This window comes from Xiphophorus couchianus, chromosome 21 (genome assembly GCF_001444195.1).
Source record: "Xiphophorus couchianus chromosome 21, X_couchianus-1.0, whole genome shotgun sequence".
NCBI lineage: Eukaryota > Metazoa > Chordata > Actinopteri > Cyprinodontiformes > Poeciliidae > Xiphophorus > Xiphophorus couchianus.
The window spans coordinates 15,636,070-15,653,451 of record NC_040248.1 but is presented as its reverse complement, the minus strand read 5'-3'; the positions used below and the strand labels follow the sequence as shown (position 1 = coordinate 15,653,451).

Sequence of the window (17,382 nt, the reverse complement as noted above, 5' to 3'; positions counted from 1 at the left end):
ATTGTGTACATTTTAGACAACCAGGCTTAAAGTGGTATGCTTTGTTTACATTTTAATTGCCCTAGCTTTAAGCAATTTAGTGAGAATATCGCTTTCCCTATATCTCTGACAGCATTAAAAAAAGATTAATAAATACCATTCTGTAGTATGTTTCAAATGGAAAATAGCACTGCGTGAGGTCATCCGCTGTTTAAATGTTAACTGACACTAAATGACATATGTCACATTGACCCTGTAACATCTGGTGTCTGACACCAAACCAGCCTTTAGTCCCAACAGCTCTTTTAGTGTGCCATGGTAAATAGAGAGGTGTAAGCTTTTTTTCTGTTCTGGTTGACATTTTCTCATAGCCATCACTCATCGCCTCCAGCTCTCTTTTACTTTTGTCATACTTTTCATTTTTTTCTACTTTTTGCCCTTTTTTCTATATATGTGTACCAATTCCACAGTTTTTGATTCATGGCTATATGTGCCTGTTCTCTGCTGCTTTCATCCTGGTCAAAAATAATTGGTTCAATCATCAAGTGCTAACCACTATATTTAAAATGATGATGTTTGTAGTTTTCCTGCATATGATGGTGACCGAAGAAACTGTGGGGCTATCACTTGCCTTCAAAGAGCATCTGGCACACCATCTGACAAGTAGATGAGAAAATGTGCACACGTGTGTATATAATGTTTGTGATTAGATGATATAACATAATTCAGGTGGCTGGATAACTTTTTTTATGCAGTTATATTCATATGATGGGTACTGCTGCACTGCTTTCTAGGGGGTATGTGTGGGTTTTAGTCCTCTTTAGGAAAAAGTGCAGTAAGTAATGCTTAATGCAGACAACTCTCATTTTAATCTTACACTAAGATTCCACAGTAAAAGTCAAATTGACAAACTAAAATGCAATCAGGCTAAGTCCCAACAACTAATCTACTTTAAAATATTTAATGGATAACATAAAATCTTAACTGTTAATTAAACTGGTTCTTTTCTTCATTATTATCCGACACCAGAATAAACATTATTTATTGTAGCTCCTTTAAAGTTAGCTTTTTTGATCCAGTCAGTCAATATCATTGAATAGATCAGAACAGAGCAGTTTCCAGATAAAGCATTTACTGTTGTTGTGCAACTTTACGTACAAATGAAGAGTTTCTATTCTTCGAAATATCTTGTTTCTCTGAAATACGCCTTTTCTTTAAAAACGAAGCAAGAAATTGATATTTTGAAATCAATAGTTCTCAAAATCTTGCACAGATTTTAACATTAATTTTTATGCAGAATAGTGAACACACTTCCTGATGCCTATTTTATTTTCAACGACATTACATGCAGGTGTGCTGTGGAACCTGTCGTCATGTGACGCCCTGAAGATGCCGATTATCCAAGATGCACTTGCAGTTCTGACCAACAGCGTCATCATACCGCACTCCAACTGGGACTCATCTCCTGGTCACCTTGATGACCGCAAACTCCACCTTCATACTTCCCAGGTGCTACGCAATGCTACAGGCTGTCTCAGGTAAGAGATGCAATTTACATCACTACCGCTGCTAAAGCATCTTAAGGCATCCATTATTGTTTAGAATTTGTTTACGTGCAATGAAAACATGTGTGTTTTAATGCATTAGAGACATAACCATGGGAGAGTGCATTTATTTACAAGCAAAGGTACATATTATTAATAAATGTACATGAGTTAATGTAGTGGAAAGTCTATAAAACTGCAAGATACAGAGGTCTATGAACCACAGAAAATGAGTTTTGTACCTAAATGAGTTTCATAAGCTACAGTTGGTAAACATCTAAACTGAACTCATTAACTCAAATTACCTTAGATATTTTTAATGGAATAAGATGTTTTTCATTGCAAATATTGCATAGTGATCATGCTGATGTGTGTGTTATTTTTAATTATGGCACCACTAAGAGATTAGCTGCCTAATTCACAGCAAAAAAAAATAACTTTCTCTTGGTGTCAGACTCTAAAATTGCCTGTTCAGGCAGATTTAGTTAAATTAATTATTTATACATACCTAACACAGATAAAGTGTTGGGTTCTAATCTCTGCCCTGCCTGTTTTTATTTTGTGTGTGTGTGTGTTTAGTGTTTGAATGTTGGCGTGTTCATATACAGTTTTCTCTGGATACTATATTGCTTTTAGGTGTGTGTGTGTGTGTGGATGGTTGTCTGGGATTGACTGGCAACATGTTTGATGTGCATCTCACCTTTCCTCAATGACTAAAAAAAATAATATTGGATTTTTTCCTACTTTTACCATGGAGTGTTCCACCTTAAGTCACAAAATTGCTTATAGGAGCTTTGTGCCCGTGTGTTGGTACGTAAAGATGCGGGGGAAGATAGATGATGCTGTCACTGCACTGTTCACCACTCTGATGCTACAGATGAAATGTTAGAGGAGATGATGAACTGGAAGCAGAGGAGAAGGTAAAAACTGAAGGAAGAATTTAGCTGCGGTAAACACTGAGGGGGGGTAAAGGAGGTCTGTATGCTGCTCACCAGCGTTTTATCCCATCTCACTATCTTTTCAAAGGGTTAATGTGACATTAGACTACTGTGTTCAGGTCTTTGTGTTTCCAGCTCAATTTCAGACCTCTCACCTATCTCATTATCGCTTTGTTGTGCGAGCTTGTGCTGTTGTGTATTGCATGAGTATGCCTCAATATGTTTCTGTATAACTCTGTCTATTTTCCTGAGTGTTTGTGTTTGAGCTCGTATGTACTGGAACCCTAAGTGGCACACACACGCACGCCCACCGCGCACGCCCACCTCCACACACTCTCACGCACGTCAAAACACGCATGCAAAATTCAAGTGTTAGAAACACTAACTACAGAAAGCACACCTGGAAGGAAGTCACAGTGAGTCAACTGTTTCTATTATTGGTTTGCGCCTGTGTGTGCTCTCTTTCTACACACCTTCAGAAGTGTGTTCATGCTGTTGTGGTAATACTGCTCATTAAACCGAGTCACTCCTCAGGGGGGGTGACTTATTCACAATGACTTCTATATGCAAATGTAGTCAACTAAAAAGTCATAGAGCTCTTTTGTTCACCATTTCTCTTGCAACCCTTTTCCTTGTTTTAAACTAAAAAGCTTTACCGACCACTTACACTACGAGCACCAGAATTGTAATCTCTTAGTTCATCCTCAGCCAGATACTGATTGTAGGTTTTTGAACACGGTATAAAAGAAAGCATTATTCTGTGTGGTTTCCATATTTTTCAGTAAAAAAAGCCCTTTAAGTCCCCACAGATTGCTGATTTTCTTTTTGTTTTTTGTTTTTTTTGCCAAGCAAGAGACGATTCCCAGTCTGCTCTTTATGAATTACACACACTGTATGCTATTTATTTTATTTTTTCTGTACATACAGTATTATACACCAAGCAATGGTTGATTCCTTTCAAAAAAATCACATTTAAGCCAGTTGTGGTTTTTCTTATTGAAGAACGATCAGGACGCATGGTCAGAAACAGCTGCGTTTCCGTATTGCTTTCCTTCATATTCATATATTTCATGCATTTGCATGTTATCCGGTGATAGCCTTCTGTTGCCATTGTGCTCTCATTCACATAGAGACATACACGCCGTCAGACACTTGAACAGCACCACCACACACCAGTTGTTTGAGACAGCCGTCATTTATTCCCAGACTGACATTGTCTGCTCGCCATCTGTCTCAGATTCTCTCGTAATCTCATTGTCTTTAGTTTCATTTTGCTAAATTGCTACGAGTAAATTTGATTGATTTTCTTTTACATTATTTGTCAATGCATCCATGAAAAGAAAATGTTTGATTTAAAATGTGTAATAGAAAAACATACGTAACTGATGGCAATCCAGTTTTTGCAAAAACAGAATTCTTTCTTTCCTCAGTGTTATATTCTGAAAAATAAATGTTTTCCACACTTGAAGATCATTTGTCAGAAGTCCTTGGAGGGTGGTTAACTGTGACCATAGTCTGTTTGAGTAGTTCTAAGCCGCACCAATGAGAAGTGGGGTTGTGGTGTTTGTATTTTAGACATAGTTGGTAATCCCACACGTCTTATGTCACTGTGATGTAGGAAGTTTGGGACACAGACTTGCTTTTGCTGTCAACCTCACTTCTCACAGAAAGACTTAACCAAAAATGCATGTCTGTTAGCGTGCTATACTCTGTCAAGTAATGGGGGAAAAGACGGACAGTTTTTGGGTAACAATTGACTTGCTATGCTCCGACTCATTGTTCATATTGTAGTTGTCACTTGTCCACACCAGCTTATCTAAACTAATTAAGCTATGCCCTACAAGCGCTGAAAATAATAACTCTATAAGAAGGTTAAAGCAAGCCACAAATAGTTACTCATCAAATATTTTCTGACACTCATACGTGCACTTGGATTTTTTAATTTTTTTAATCTAGTCGCCCATAGCAAAATTCATCAGAGTAAAACAAAGTCACCCTTATCTTGAAATTTGAGAAATTAATTTCATAAATTCATTGCCAGTTTTGAAGAGGTTAGCTGTTTAGACCACCAGAGCAGCATACTAATCCCTCCTGTTTAATAAATTTCTTATTACCTTATTCTGCTTATTGTAATCACTGCTAATAAGTCACACAGCAAAAATGCATTCAGTCGAAGTAAGCAGCTGGATCTAATCAACTGCTGAGCAGTTGTGTTCAGTCTGACGCCTTTGTTTGTAAAAGAAGTAGTCATACTGTTTTTCAATTTGAAAAGTATGTGATCTAAAATTTGGAACTTTGTTATTTGAATGCTTAGCAGGAATGTTGCAATAATTTCCAAAAGAATGACAATGTTTTTTATGCAAAATCCCAGACCTGTTTCAGTGCTATCGTATTTAAGATTATGTTTAAATATATTTGTTTTACTTCAGTCTTGTCAATATGTTTCAGTCATTTATATTTTTGTTTTATAATAAATGCTAGTTCTTCTGGGACTGATTACTGGTATTCTAAAGCTGTTTTGTTATGATTCAACATTTTAGTTTCCAGTCTAATTGGTTACAAAATGCTTTATAGCCTTTTAGAGAGGATGTATAAAGAAAAGAAAGATGCACGCTGTTGTGATCATCACAGGCCAAGAGACTGAAATCAGCCATCCAAATATATTTATATCCATATGGTAAAAAAACAAAAATAATAATAATAGTCTGCCTAAAAATTGGTTTACCCTTTTCCTGGTCTTATTAGCAGAGCTTTTTGCTTTGTTGGTGAAGTCATGTGAGGCAAACTGTTTTACCAAGAAAAGGTTTTTGCTTCCTGCACTGTGTGTTTGTTGCAGTATTGATTTTGTCTTAGATGTTGGTTGAACGTGGACAATGTGCTTACTCAACTACGAAAAAAACATTTTGTTCCTACCATATATAATTTTTAGGTAATGTTTGAACTACAATCATCAGTTTTCTTCATTTTCAATGAGAAGAAACTGTGCAACTATGTGGAAGCAGTAGCATTTTTTGAAACGGATTACATTTCTAAAAAAAAAAAAAACAGTTTCTGTCTGGCTTTAAAAATTATCCCTGCACTGAAACCACTGTCTTAAGGAATGTTATTGGCCTTATTATAACTGTTGATTCAGGTCTAGAATCCATTTTGATGGGAGTATAATATCTCTTTCCACTGCTATGCTGATGACATTAAGGTCTGTGTGTCCATTCAAGACAGTCATCATTGGACTGTCTTGCTAATATAAAGGCATGGAAGAACTCAAGCTTCCTTCACCTAAAAAATAATAAAATTGTGTTTTTGGTACTAGGGGGATGAGATCTTTCCAGTATCTCTCTCTGTCATACAATATCTCTTGTGTGAGAAATCTTGGCATATTCGTTGACAGCTTATTTAAAATCACAAAGCAAATCAGTTCAGTTGTCAAGAGGAGCTTTGTCCAGCAACAACTTCTTGCTAGAGTGAAGCTTCATCTTTTTCCTTAGGCTATTGAAAGATTTATGCCACTTGCAGCTTGTGGAAAATACTACTACTCACCTCTTAACAGGAACTTGAAAATAGGAACAACTGCAATTGTAGCTTTACTCCACTGGTTTCTTAATTGTAACAGGATTGATTTAAGAAAATACCTGCTGGTTTTTAGGGTCACAATTGCTCTGTTGCATCATGTTTAAATAATCTTCTAAAGCACCGTATACCCATAAGAACAATTAGGTCTAACAACCAGTTACTCTTAGATGTCCAATCAAAAAAAGTAGAGGTGATCGTGCCTTCTCTGTTACAGCAGAGAAACGGTGGAATAAATTACCAATCAATATAAGAGCTGCTCATAATATCTTGACTATTTCTATTTTTTTTTACAATATTATTTTTTAAACGATGAATTACTTTAATCTTGTCTCCTGCGTGTGCGTGTTTTTGCCAACTCCCTTTGGTTATTTTGTCATGCTGTGCAGCACTATACTTATTTGTGCTTTATAAATAAAGTTAACCCACTGACAGTTCAAATCAAAGTAAATAATACATTTTGTTGCTCCATAGCTTAAAGTGTCTGACTTTTAAAATGTTTCATTAATTAGCCATGCAAGATCTTCCAGTGCTTCTTTATTTTAAATGAAGAATTTGACAAAATACGAATCATAAATATGAGAAGAAATCTGTACTGCGTATATGTATTTGGATGACATTGCATGCCTTTTTTTTCCTGTTTCATTTAGCTTTAATGTTGTCTGCTATGGTATCAGTCCAACCGTTTCATCTTAACAGCCCTGATTTATTTGGACCCCAAACAAACAACTGCAGGGTTTCCTGTGCTCCCAGCTTTTTGTTGCATGAGGCGCATTTGGATTTGTTATATATGGATGAATGATGTGCTCTCAGATTGCAATCATGTGAGTTTTGATTCATGATCAACAAGCCTTCCTCTGGTGTTAGCTGGCTCTAGGCGCTCCCAGGCACTGTGGTGGCTAGGCACAACGCTCTACCTTCAGTAAGTGCCATGTCCTTTGGCCAAATGTCTTTCAAAATTTAAGGTTTTTGCCAAAAAATGTGTTGTAATGAGGCAATTAGTAAAATTTGGGGAAACGAGTACAATTTTTCCATTTGATATGCTGGTCATAGATCTGAAAATTTGTGCTGCTTTGTTCAGAACACAATAGCATTAAAACTTATCTGAAGTGTTTCTTATAATTGCATCAGTTCTGTTTGAAATACCCCTATTTATTTTAACTTCTTCGCACCGAGCCCTGCCTATTCCATTTTGGACGACTTTCTGAGTTGACTATCTATGTGTCATCACCAGTGCATTTCTGTGCATCTATTCTAATTCAACAGATATGTAACCTACCATGTACATCTCTGCAGAAGCCAGCATGACAAAACTGCACATTCAAACAGTACTTCCATTTTCTTGCTCTTCTACCCACCTCCTGTCTTTGTTGCTTAAACATTTATTAAGGTGAAGTGTTTGCACTGTTGTTTAATATCGACTCGACGGACACTTGTTACTGCTAAGCACCATTTCATAGTATACTTCGTTGTCCATTAGCATTCAAAGCAAGGGGAAGTAATTTGACCTTCTCTTGGAAGTGGGAAGCCAACAACGTGACGTTTTAATTGAGTTCTTTCTCTCTTCTCTGTGTTTTTTAATCGGCACAGTTTCTGAATAGCCTAATTTCATAGACTGGCAAAAACAGCTGTGATCTTTATTGTGCCAGCATGACATATTTGCCTTTTTGTTCACATCACATTGTCTCATCTGTTCTGTTAAATTTTATCTTAAGAGAATATTTGAACTCCTCTGACTAAATGTTAATGATTCCTCTGTTTATTCCCTTCCGTTGCTTGCATGTTGCTTTAGCAGTGGTCTGCAGCGTAAAAGGAAATTAATTACTGTTTTCGTTCATTTGAAGCTAAGCTCTAAAATATCTATGAAGTCTTTTATCTACATCCAGGTCTTCAACCTAAGAAATAGCTGACTAGTTAGTATAAATCCACATTCAGCTGCTCTGCATTACCCTGATTTACTGTATAATTAACCAACATGTACATCTGAAGATGTGATTTGTGACCCTTAAAGTAGAAATGCGATTACTTGGCACCTTATCATTTATCTTAATTTTACAAGACTGAATTGCGCTCTTTGATTTTGCTGTGCTGCAGAGTTGACAATAATTGATTCTGCTACATAAAAACATGAAGAGGAGGTATATTGAGTGGCTCTGGCATTTAGGTTTTCAGATTGCTTGGAGTCATTCATCTCTAAAGTAGTCTTTCAAGACAGTCACTTACATTTTGATCTCCTCAACGGGTGCCAAAGGCATGATTTGCAAACTGACATTATTAGACGGTTCTAGTACATGTTTTGCTCAAGTTGTGTGATAGGAACTTGTCTTTTTTTTCTTGCTCTGTGCAATGGGTGTTTTCACCTTAGATAAAATCAAATATGTGTTCCTCATTGTTATTGTCAGCTTTGCTTTGTTATTGTCAGAACAATATTTGCGATGTGAGAAGTTTGACCTGAAAGTGCATCAGTTATATGTAATACTTTTTTAGTCATGTATAACATGGTTTATGGAAGCGCTGGGTTTTGTAAGACAACAAAAATATTCATTGTAATGAATGTTAGTTTCATGTGTCTAAAACTAAATAATTCTATCCATTATTTCTAGAGATTTTTGTTGCCGTTTAATTTTTTTTTGTGGAAAGTATTGACCTGCCAATTATAGGACCAATCAGAATTATCTTCAACAATTATAACAAATTATATCAATTACATTAAAAATATTATTTCAGGTAGGAATTTGTTGTGTAGCCAATGGGTTGACAGTTCGAACCCCACTTCCTTTGCCTACTAGCGGTGTTAGTCTTCCCAGAGCAGTTGTGCTACATTGTGTCATACACATATTTCAGTGACTGAAATGTGTGTGTGAATGACTGATTGTAGTATAAGGTGCTTTGGAGTCCTCTGGCTTGATAAAGTGCTGTACAAAAGCAGGCTATTTAGTAGGGAATGTCATGCTATTTGTGTAACACCAGAGTTGACGTAAAGCAATGTCACTTAAAGAAACAATTAATGGTTAAGGAGTTTACATTGTAACTCTTTAACTTCTAATGTTGGAAAATAGCATGGTTAGAATGTGCAACATTAAACAGCAGCAATTGTATGCATTCCCTAGAAAATATAGATCCTTACCCTAAATCCTGAAGGCTGCCATCCTTTTTAAATCATTCATGCCTGATAAGCTCAGCAGGACAAACAGAACAACCTTACTGCAGTATATTCTGCCTTCTTGTTATCTGCCTAAGCCTGGATCTTTGCTGTGGCACCATTAATGGCCTGCAGACACATTTCCTTAGAAAATACAATTTCATTTTAAATAACATCTGGCAATTTTGTGCTTCATCTGACTTCAATTTTAGACACCTTAAAATAGCTACCTTTAAATTATCCTACTTTAGAAAAAAATTCTTTACCAATGTGTTTCAGTCCGGCATGATGTGTTCACTGACCATCAAAAAGTAAAACAAATTGTGCCGTTACCAGTTTCTCTGTGTATCTCTTTTTTTTCTGTAGATCATAAAAGCAAGGCTTCCACCAATAATAGGATACGTAAAACTATCAAGTTACTCTAACATTATATGGCGTGTCTTTTTGAATTAAGTGACTTTTTCCCTCTTTTTTTTCTCTTCAAGTGTTTTAAACTTGGATATAGGCCTCTATGGATAGTCTGAGATGTTTGTTTTTCTGTCATTTAACAAGTTTTAATAACAGAATAGAAATATACTTTTGTGTCCCACATTGGGGACATTCAGGTGAAATAGCAGCAAGTGACAGGATTCAAAACATGTAGGTTCACACAATGGTAAATGTATTAAAATATATATATTTTTTTAATTAAGAATAATATGGGAAAGATTATAACATAAAATACTCTGCAGTTATCAAAAATAGCATACTCGGATCCAAAGACTAAATTGTAAATTCTTGAGTTTACTGGGAGCAGTGATGGTTGCAGAGTCTAACAGCTGCTGGCAGGAAGGATCTGTGATCATATTTAAAATTTTATTAATCTTATGGTTTCATCTATTTGTTTTTACATGGCTTGTGTTTGGTGTGTTTCAGAAATGTAAGCTCAGCAGGTGAGGAAGCACGACGGAGAATGAGAGAGTGTGACGGCCTTACAGATGCTCTGCTCTACGTTATTCAGATCTCCTTGGGGAGCAGTGAGATTGACAGCAAGGTATTTATTAGTTTTACTCTGAAAACTTTTGCTTTTTTATGCACAAACTCTGTATTTCATTCTGAAACATTAATCATTAATCTTAACACTACTTTGTCATACCAGAAACATTTGTAAAATCTTCAGCGTGAAACGCTATCTGAAAGCACAGCTGAATCTCCCCACATTGCCTATTACCACTAGGATGACATTTTTTGTACGTCTTAAAGGAGTTCATAGTTCACTAAGCCAAGTTACAGCTTTTATATCTAAAGTATTAGAGCATTTGCTGTAGCCTATTAAGCTAGCAGTGAATTTATGTTCATTCTGCATTTTTCTGTCTCAGACCACATTCATGTTGGCGTGCAGTATGTATAAGTGTGTAGAGGCCAGTCAATATTACATAAATAGTGCTTTGGATGACTGACTTTTCAAGGTCTCCCTGTCTTCCAGCCTTTTCTAAATGGCCTTCCTTAATCACTGTTTAACCATCCTTCCCTCACCACTGTTTGACTGCAGTCGCCAGAGGGCTGTCGTTGCCTCAGTAACAAAGACTGATTGGCAGATCAGTCATCTAATGGTTTTTGCTACAACAAACATGGAAAACCTCTGTTTTCCCTCTAGTTCCATTTTCTCATTTTTAGTCTTATTCTGGATCATACATTTTGCTACTGTTGTAGAGGTTGGTGTGTTCTGTAAATTTCTTACTAGGAAAAAACATCACAATGATTAAAAATCTCAATTCCCTCAATTGCAGAAAATTCATGTAAATTCAAAGTGTAGTAATTTCAAATTAAACATATTTTATGTACATGAAATGCTATGTTCTTTAGAGCCTTTAGTTGAGTTTTTTATGGGAGCTAGATCAATACACAGTGGCACAGTTGGTAGCACTGTTGCCTTGCAGCAAGAAGGTCCTGGGTTCAATTCCCGACCCGGGGTCTTTCTGCATGGAGTTTGCATGTTCTCCCTGTGCATACGTGGGTTCTCTTCGGGCACTCCGGCTTCCTGCCACAGTCCAAAAACATGACTGTTGGGTAAATTGGTTTCTCTTTAGGTTCTGTCTATGTGTTGCCCTGCGACAAACTGGCGACCTGTCCAGGGTGACCCCGCCTCTCGGCCGGAACGTTAGCTGGAGATAGACACCAGCACCCCTCCAACTCCACTAGGGACAAGGGTGTTAAAAAATGGATGGATGGATAGATCAATAAATCAGAACAAACATTCAGGGCTCCTTAATGGCACACTATGCAAATATTTTCAGGCATTTTCAGTACATCAGGGTTGATAAAAGGTATTGAATTGACAACTATAAACTGCCAGGAAAGAAATTAGACGGATTTTTTTCTTTAAACATGTGGCATAAAAATAAAAGCTGTTTTACGCTAGTATATTTGTACAAAGTAAGATAAAGTGCCCTAACAATATCCCAACAATGTATTAATCGTTTCCTTCAGTGCTTTTTCCAACTACTTACTCTGAATTTTGATGATCAAGATATTTATCATTAACTTCAGTTTTGATAATGATGATTTCAAGATGAATTCAGAAACTAGTAATATACGTTTCTCAGGTTTGACCCATTCATCGTTAATATATTTGAATTCATATGACCAGACTGTATTCTCTTGTCTTTGTATATAATCGCAGGAGTAATTAAAATTGAAGGTTCTAGATGCTGAGTACAACATTGTCTGTCCATCGTATTATTGCTTTCTTTATTGTTTGTGTACACATGTATTTTGTGTATGGTTTTGTGACTCATGGGAGTGTAGATTCATAAACAAGGACATGCAATAAAAAAGACCAACATCTAAACAAGTAGCAAACTTATTTTCCTGAGAATCCGATGAATGTTACACATGGTAGGGATGCTGGTCCACACGTGACCCTGGTTTCACAGCTTCCTGTGCTGCTGTCTGAACACTTCGAGTAACATAGAACCGTCTGCACATGTCTTTGCACTCTATAAACCTTGTATGCTATAATAAAGGAGTTCAGAATAAATGTGAAACAACAGATCGAAATATGAAATGTCACAGTAAATTGTAAATTAAACATAACTTCTCCAACATCATTCTGTAATAGACTGTGAATAGAATTTCAGACATGACTGCAGCTCACTGGAGTGAGACATTGTTTTTCTTTGTTGCATCTCTTGAGGCTGTTCAATTACACTCCTTAGTTGTCTTTGTGTAAACCAACGGTCAGACTGAGAGAAGATTGATTATTCGTCTTTGATCATTTCCACTCCGCTGATTTGATGACTCCCCTTTCTCAGCGATAAACAAACGTGCGTGGCTACACAAAGTCTCGGAAGCACACTTTTAAGAATAGACAACAAATGTTGTAAGACATGGTTTGTCCATGTACAGGGACACACTTCCTCACAGGCTCGGTGACTTTAGGGTTTGCCTCTGCACCGAGTGTTAAATGAGCTGTGTGATAATATATTGGGTTTGTCATTTTTCCTCATTTACTTGAGTTTTCCTAATCTTATTTCAAAGTCAGAGCTAACAAAATGCAGAAACATATTACCTGAGAGATTATGGACGTTGTTTGGTTTCCCATCTGTCTTTCTCATGGGTGTTGCCTGAGGATTTATATTATATATGAGTGGATTTTTTATTTCTTTCTTCCTTTCAAGTGATGCCTTGTTTTTTGAACTTCCTTTTTGTTTTCAAACAGATCTTTCATTTCAACTTTTGGACTTTAACCATTTATCTTTTCTTCGTCTCATCTTCCTTCTCCCCACACCATTTCTCTTCCTCCTGCGTTTGCTTTATCTCTAGACTGTAGAGAACTGTGTTTGTATTCTGAGGAATCTGTCATACAGACTGGCTGCTGAGACATCCCACGGCCAGCAAGGTGGTCTTGAAGAGCTGGATGGGCTGCTTTGTGATGCAAATGGATGTGAAGGGGAGAGCTCCGGTTGCTGGGGGAAGAAGAAGAAGAAAAAGAAGGGAGCTGAGCAGGTAAGGGCAGTAATAACAAAGTGATTTGGGTTAAAAAGGAACATAAAACGCGTTTTTGTTATGTCAATGTAAAGAAACACATCTTTGGGTGACTCACTGAAGTTCGTCATGCCTCTGTGTTTTACGCAAGCAGATGGATCTGGCGACTGGCTTTAAAGCAGTTTTGACATTTTGCTCCTTTTCTTTCATAATGTGATCGTTGGGTTTATATATCAAAAAAAATATTTTCTTCTCCTCAAAACTGTTGCTGTCACCTTTTTGGGGATTTTTTAATTTAAGCATGTTTATATGCTACAGGTTTAGTTTAAAACCAACTATTCTGTTTCAGTTCCACTTTGGTTCTTGTTTTGTTTTCCTCAGATATCCGGGCAACACAGTGGTCTTCAAATACAATCCCAGGTTTCCCTGCGGAACACAGCAGTACATGGGCTACCACCACATTGATTTTGTAATTTACCTGCAATTAGACTGCAAGAACGTTTTCCTCAGGGACAAAAGAATTTTGCGGGGCCTTTTACCTCACCATCTGGGTTTCAGAATGAGGAGCGAAATAAAATACTTTGATCCATCTCAGGAAGATTTTTTGAGGAAATAAGCCTTGATACTCTGCTTCCCAGTAGGACAAAGATTTTTAAATGAGTTTGCTTTTAAGGATCTATACTAAGATTATTCCAGAAATAGATTATTTTCCTACCAGCTGTTTAACTCTTGTAATCATAGAAGAAGTAGAAGAAGACAAAGTTCCTGACATATGATTGAATTCACAGCATGTAATGTTGATACATAGAAAAATAAATAGATATGTCTTACATACGTTGTTCCCTCATACATTCAGTTATTCTTAAGAGCTTCTTACCTCTTTCTTCAAATTTTCTCAAATTGACATGTGGCTGAATAAAGTAAGAGCAGCTTTATATGATGGAACAGAAAGATGCTGTGATTGACTGTCCTTCTCTTAACAGGAACATGAAGTAAATAACACAGAAAAAGGAATGAAAAGGCCGGATCACTGTGTACCCTTCAAGCTGAGTTTGAAAGACTCGGCTTATTAAATGATTAAAAACTGTTTTCTGCAGTTAGTTACACTTTACACCCTGTGCATGTAAGGATTCTCTCCAAAACCCAAAACATGACAGTTTCATCTGATTCGTCTCTCTAAATTGCTATGAGTGCGTGGTTGTTGTTTTTTTTGTTTGTTTGTTCACATGTTGCCTTGCGATGGACTGGCAACCTGTCCAGGAGACTGCTGGAGATCGGCCGCATCCCCCCTGTTACCCTGCAAGGTTAAATGGGTATAGACAATGGACGGATGAACTTCCCTTAACATAGCACTGAGGCTCTGACTAGATAAAGGCATTGAGGACATCACCGGTTTACTTCTGCTCCACTCCACCTGGGTTCAGTTTGATTGACAGCTCAGCCATACCCCGTGAAAACCTATCAGATGTCTGGCAGGGGAAATTGCTGTGCAGCTTAATCATGTGACCTGCTCTGTCTGTCAGCAGGAAACAGGGTGCACCTACTCAACACAGCAGGGCACCAACCCCTGACTGTCTGCAAATGCACAAAGTGCAAAACAAAAATCCTTCAGGGCACAAATGAGAGGTACAAAGGCACTTTGGTTTTTGGATGGGTTTTTTTTATTACCACTCATCCCGCACCCCAGTTTGATGATTCCAAGGGCAACTGCCCACATTGCCTCCATCAAAAACATTCTTGTATACTATACCATCTAGGACACAGAACAATGTGAATTACTTAACATTTTCTGCACACATTAGACTTTCACACGCCTTTGATTTTTCATGATCAGAGAATCTATGTATAGATAAAAAAAATGCATTCCCCGTCTTGCGCACTTGATAGAAACTCTCTGAAGTCACACGCTTGCCCATTTTACCTGGAGACAAAGAGAAGGGAATCAGTAGAGCAAAGCTGAAACTGTTGACAGAAAGATGAAAAACAAAGCAGTGTGAGGGGTAAGGGTTAGAATAAAAACAAGGAAGCAAGGACATAGAGATGAAAGTAGAGAATTGAGAAAGACAGAGAAAAAGGGACAACATAATAAAAAAATATGTATAAAGTGGAGGCAGTGAGGTTTTTTCTTATCTGAGAGAGGTGTGGAAAGAAAACCAAGGTAAAAAGAAACAGAATTACAATGGGTCGGAGTAATGTTTTCAAGAGATCTAGTTGTTTGGAGTATCACAATAAATGTTTGGTAATGTTTTTTTTTTTTCTGGCATTTGTTCAACTCCAGGAAAACTATATATTTACAAACTTAAAAAAGAAAAGTCTTCCTGGAACTGAAAAAATCCCAAGATTTAGACATAGTAAAACTAGCCTGTTTGTATAAAAGAGTACCTCCATTTCCAGCAGTGCAATTCAGCCAATAAGAAACAGTTCTGAGTGTTAGTTCTTTACTATATTTGCCATCAGCTTTTGTTTTCCTATATCCTAATACATCGTGTTGCAGCACTATGTGCAGCTGCCTCTGTACCAGAGACAGTTACAAATGCCTTTTAGGTGACTGTAAGGAACAATGTCTTTCACGTTGCTAAAGATGACTGATGACATTCTCCTGTTTTGTTTTTGTTTTTTTCTTAAATCAAAAACCTCTTCACCTTTCCAGCAACAAAAGCAGGGCAAATTTATTCCTTCCCAACACACAACTATCACTATTTCTCAATACAGTGACTAAGAGCTGTTATTTGTTCAAAAATAACAGCAATGCAGTGGCAATTTTGTATTATTAAAGAATGTTATGTCTAATGACAACCTTCTTCCATAATACAACATTGTTGTTATTGAAGAATGTTATTAAACAATAGCATGGCCAATGCATTTCATATCAGCACACTAAACACACAGTAATTATGTTAAACATAGAAACAGCAGAAAGAAGCTGCTGAAAACATCAATGTGTAACATGTATGTTGAAAATGAAATGTTTTCCATGTGAAACATGCAAAACAAACGGCAACCATCACTGTTGCTTGTTTGTTGCAATTAAAATTTCACTACACACACACATGTCATTTACATAAAAGCTGGAGCTGCTTTGACAATGTCTGATGACCGATGCACCAGTCAGAGATCCATCCATCCATCCATTTTCTGTTCACCCTTGTCCCTAATGGGGTCGGGAGGGTTGCTGGTGCCCATCTCCAGCTACGTTCCGGGCGAGAGGCGGGGTACACCCTGGACAGGTCGCCAGTCTGTCGCAGCCAGTCAGAGATTTTCCAGCTATTTTTTGATCACAGATTTCTCTGAAGCCCTGACCTGCAAATACTGATTGCTGATCCTCATTTCTCTGTAATCACTATAGGCAACAAGAGGACACTTTATTTACGTCTTAACAACAACAACATGGTTACCATAAAATAAAACTGTATTTCAAAAACAGCCCCAAATTACAGAACTCTCTGTCGGTGTCACTCAAAATGTACAAACACAGCAAAATCTTTTAAGTTATGGGAGCAGTCAGTCTTGCAACAAAACTAAAGAGGCCTCTGACTGAAGGCTGCTGCTGTATGGATTAAGAAACATGCTTAACTTCCTGTTTTCTGCTTACTTATAACATCATATATTGTGACAACCTTTGGATGCTTTCACACAGCATCAAGCTGACCAGTATGAGCGGCGAGCACCAATTCTTGCTAAATATGAACTTAAATTACAACTTTGTATCATCTGCTCTAAACTTTCACAGTGGGATGGTGTGAGTCCCTTTCCCGACACAGCTGAGCCTCCCAAAGGGGTTCAGATGTTGTGGCACCCCACCATTGTCAAGCCATACCTCACTCTGCTTTCTGAATGCTCAAATCCCGACACGCTCGAAGGCGCCGCTGGAGCCCTACAGAACCTTGCTGCAGGCAGCTGGAAGGTATCCACAGACCCAAAATACGAGTTCAGATATATTTTTTTGTATTCGAAATCAATATCTACTTCCCATTTGATTTATTAAAATAATTTTCATTAGCTTAATCTCCTCTTCAACCCTATTTTCCATTGCTTAAAAATGTCACGTGTGTAGAAGGGATTATCGGTGAGTGGTGTGATGGAAATTAGAATGAGAATGGTCATGCTGAGCAAGATAAATGACTTTTTTGGGGGGGATTTCAAAAGTTCTATTGTTCAATAAGGGGTCAAGTAAACAAGCACACTTAGACAGGGGTGGGGATTTGTTCTTGAATGAAACAGTGTTTCCTTTTACTCCCACAGAGCA

The 17,382-nt window shown here is 37.3% G+C and overlaps 1 protein-coding gene across 6 annotated transcripts in view; it reads left to right on the top strand.

Moving 5' to 3' along the window:
- Positions 1 to 17,382, top strand: part of ctnnd2a (catenin (cadherin-associated protein), delta 2a) — a 218,493-nt gene that overhangs the window by 164,691 nt on the left and 36,420 nt on the right. For all 6 annotated transcript variants that reach the window (XM_028005386.1, XM_028005383.1, XM_028005385.1 and 3 more), the window contains exons 15-18: positions 1,331 to 1,517; positions 10,086 to 10,203; positions 12,975 to 13,157; positions 16,867 to 17,040. In XM_028005386.1, the coding sequence (XP_027861187.1) occupies positions 1,331 to 1,517; positions 10,086 to 10,203; positions 12,975 to 13,157; positions 16,867 to 17,040 (662 nt within the window). The remainder of the gene's footprint in view (positions 1 to 1,330; positions 1,518 to 10,085; positions 10,204 to 12,974; positions 13,158 to 16,866; positions 17,041 to 17,382) is intronic.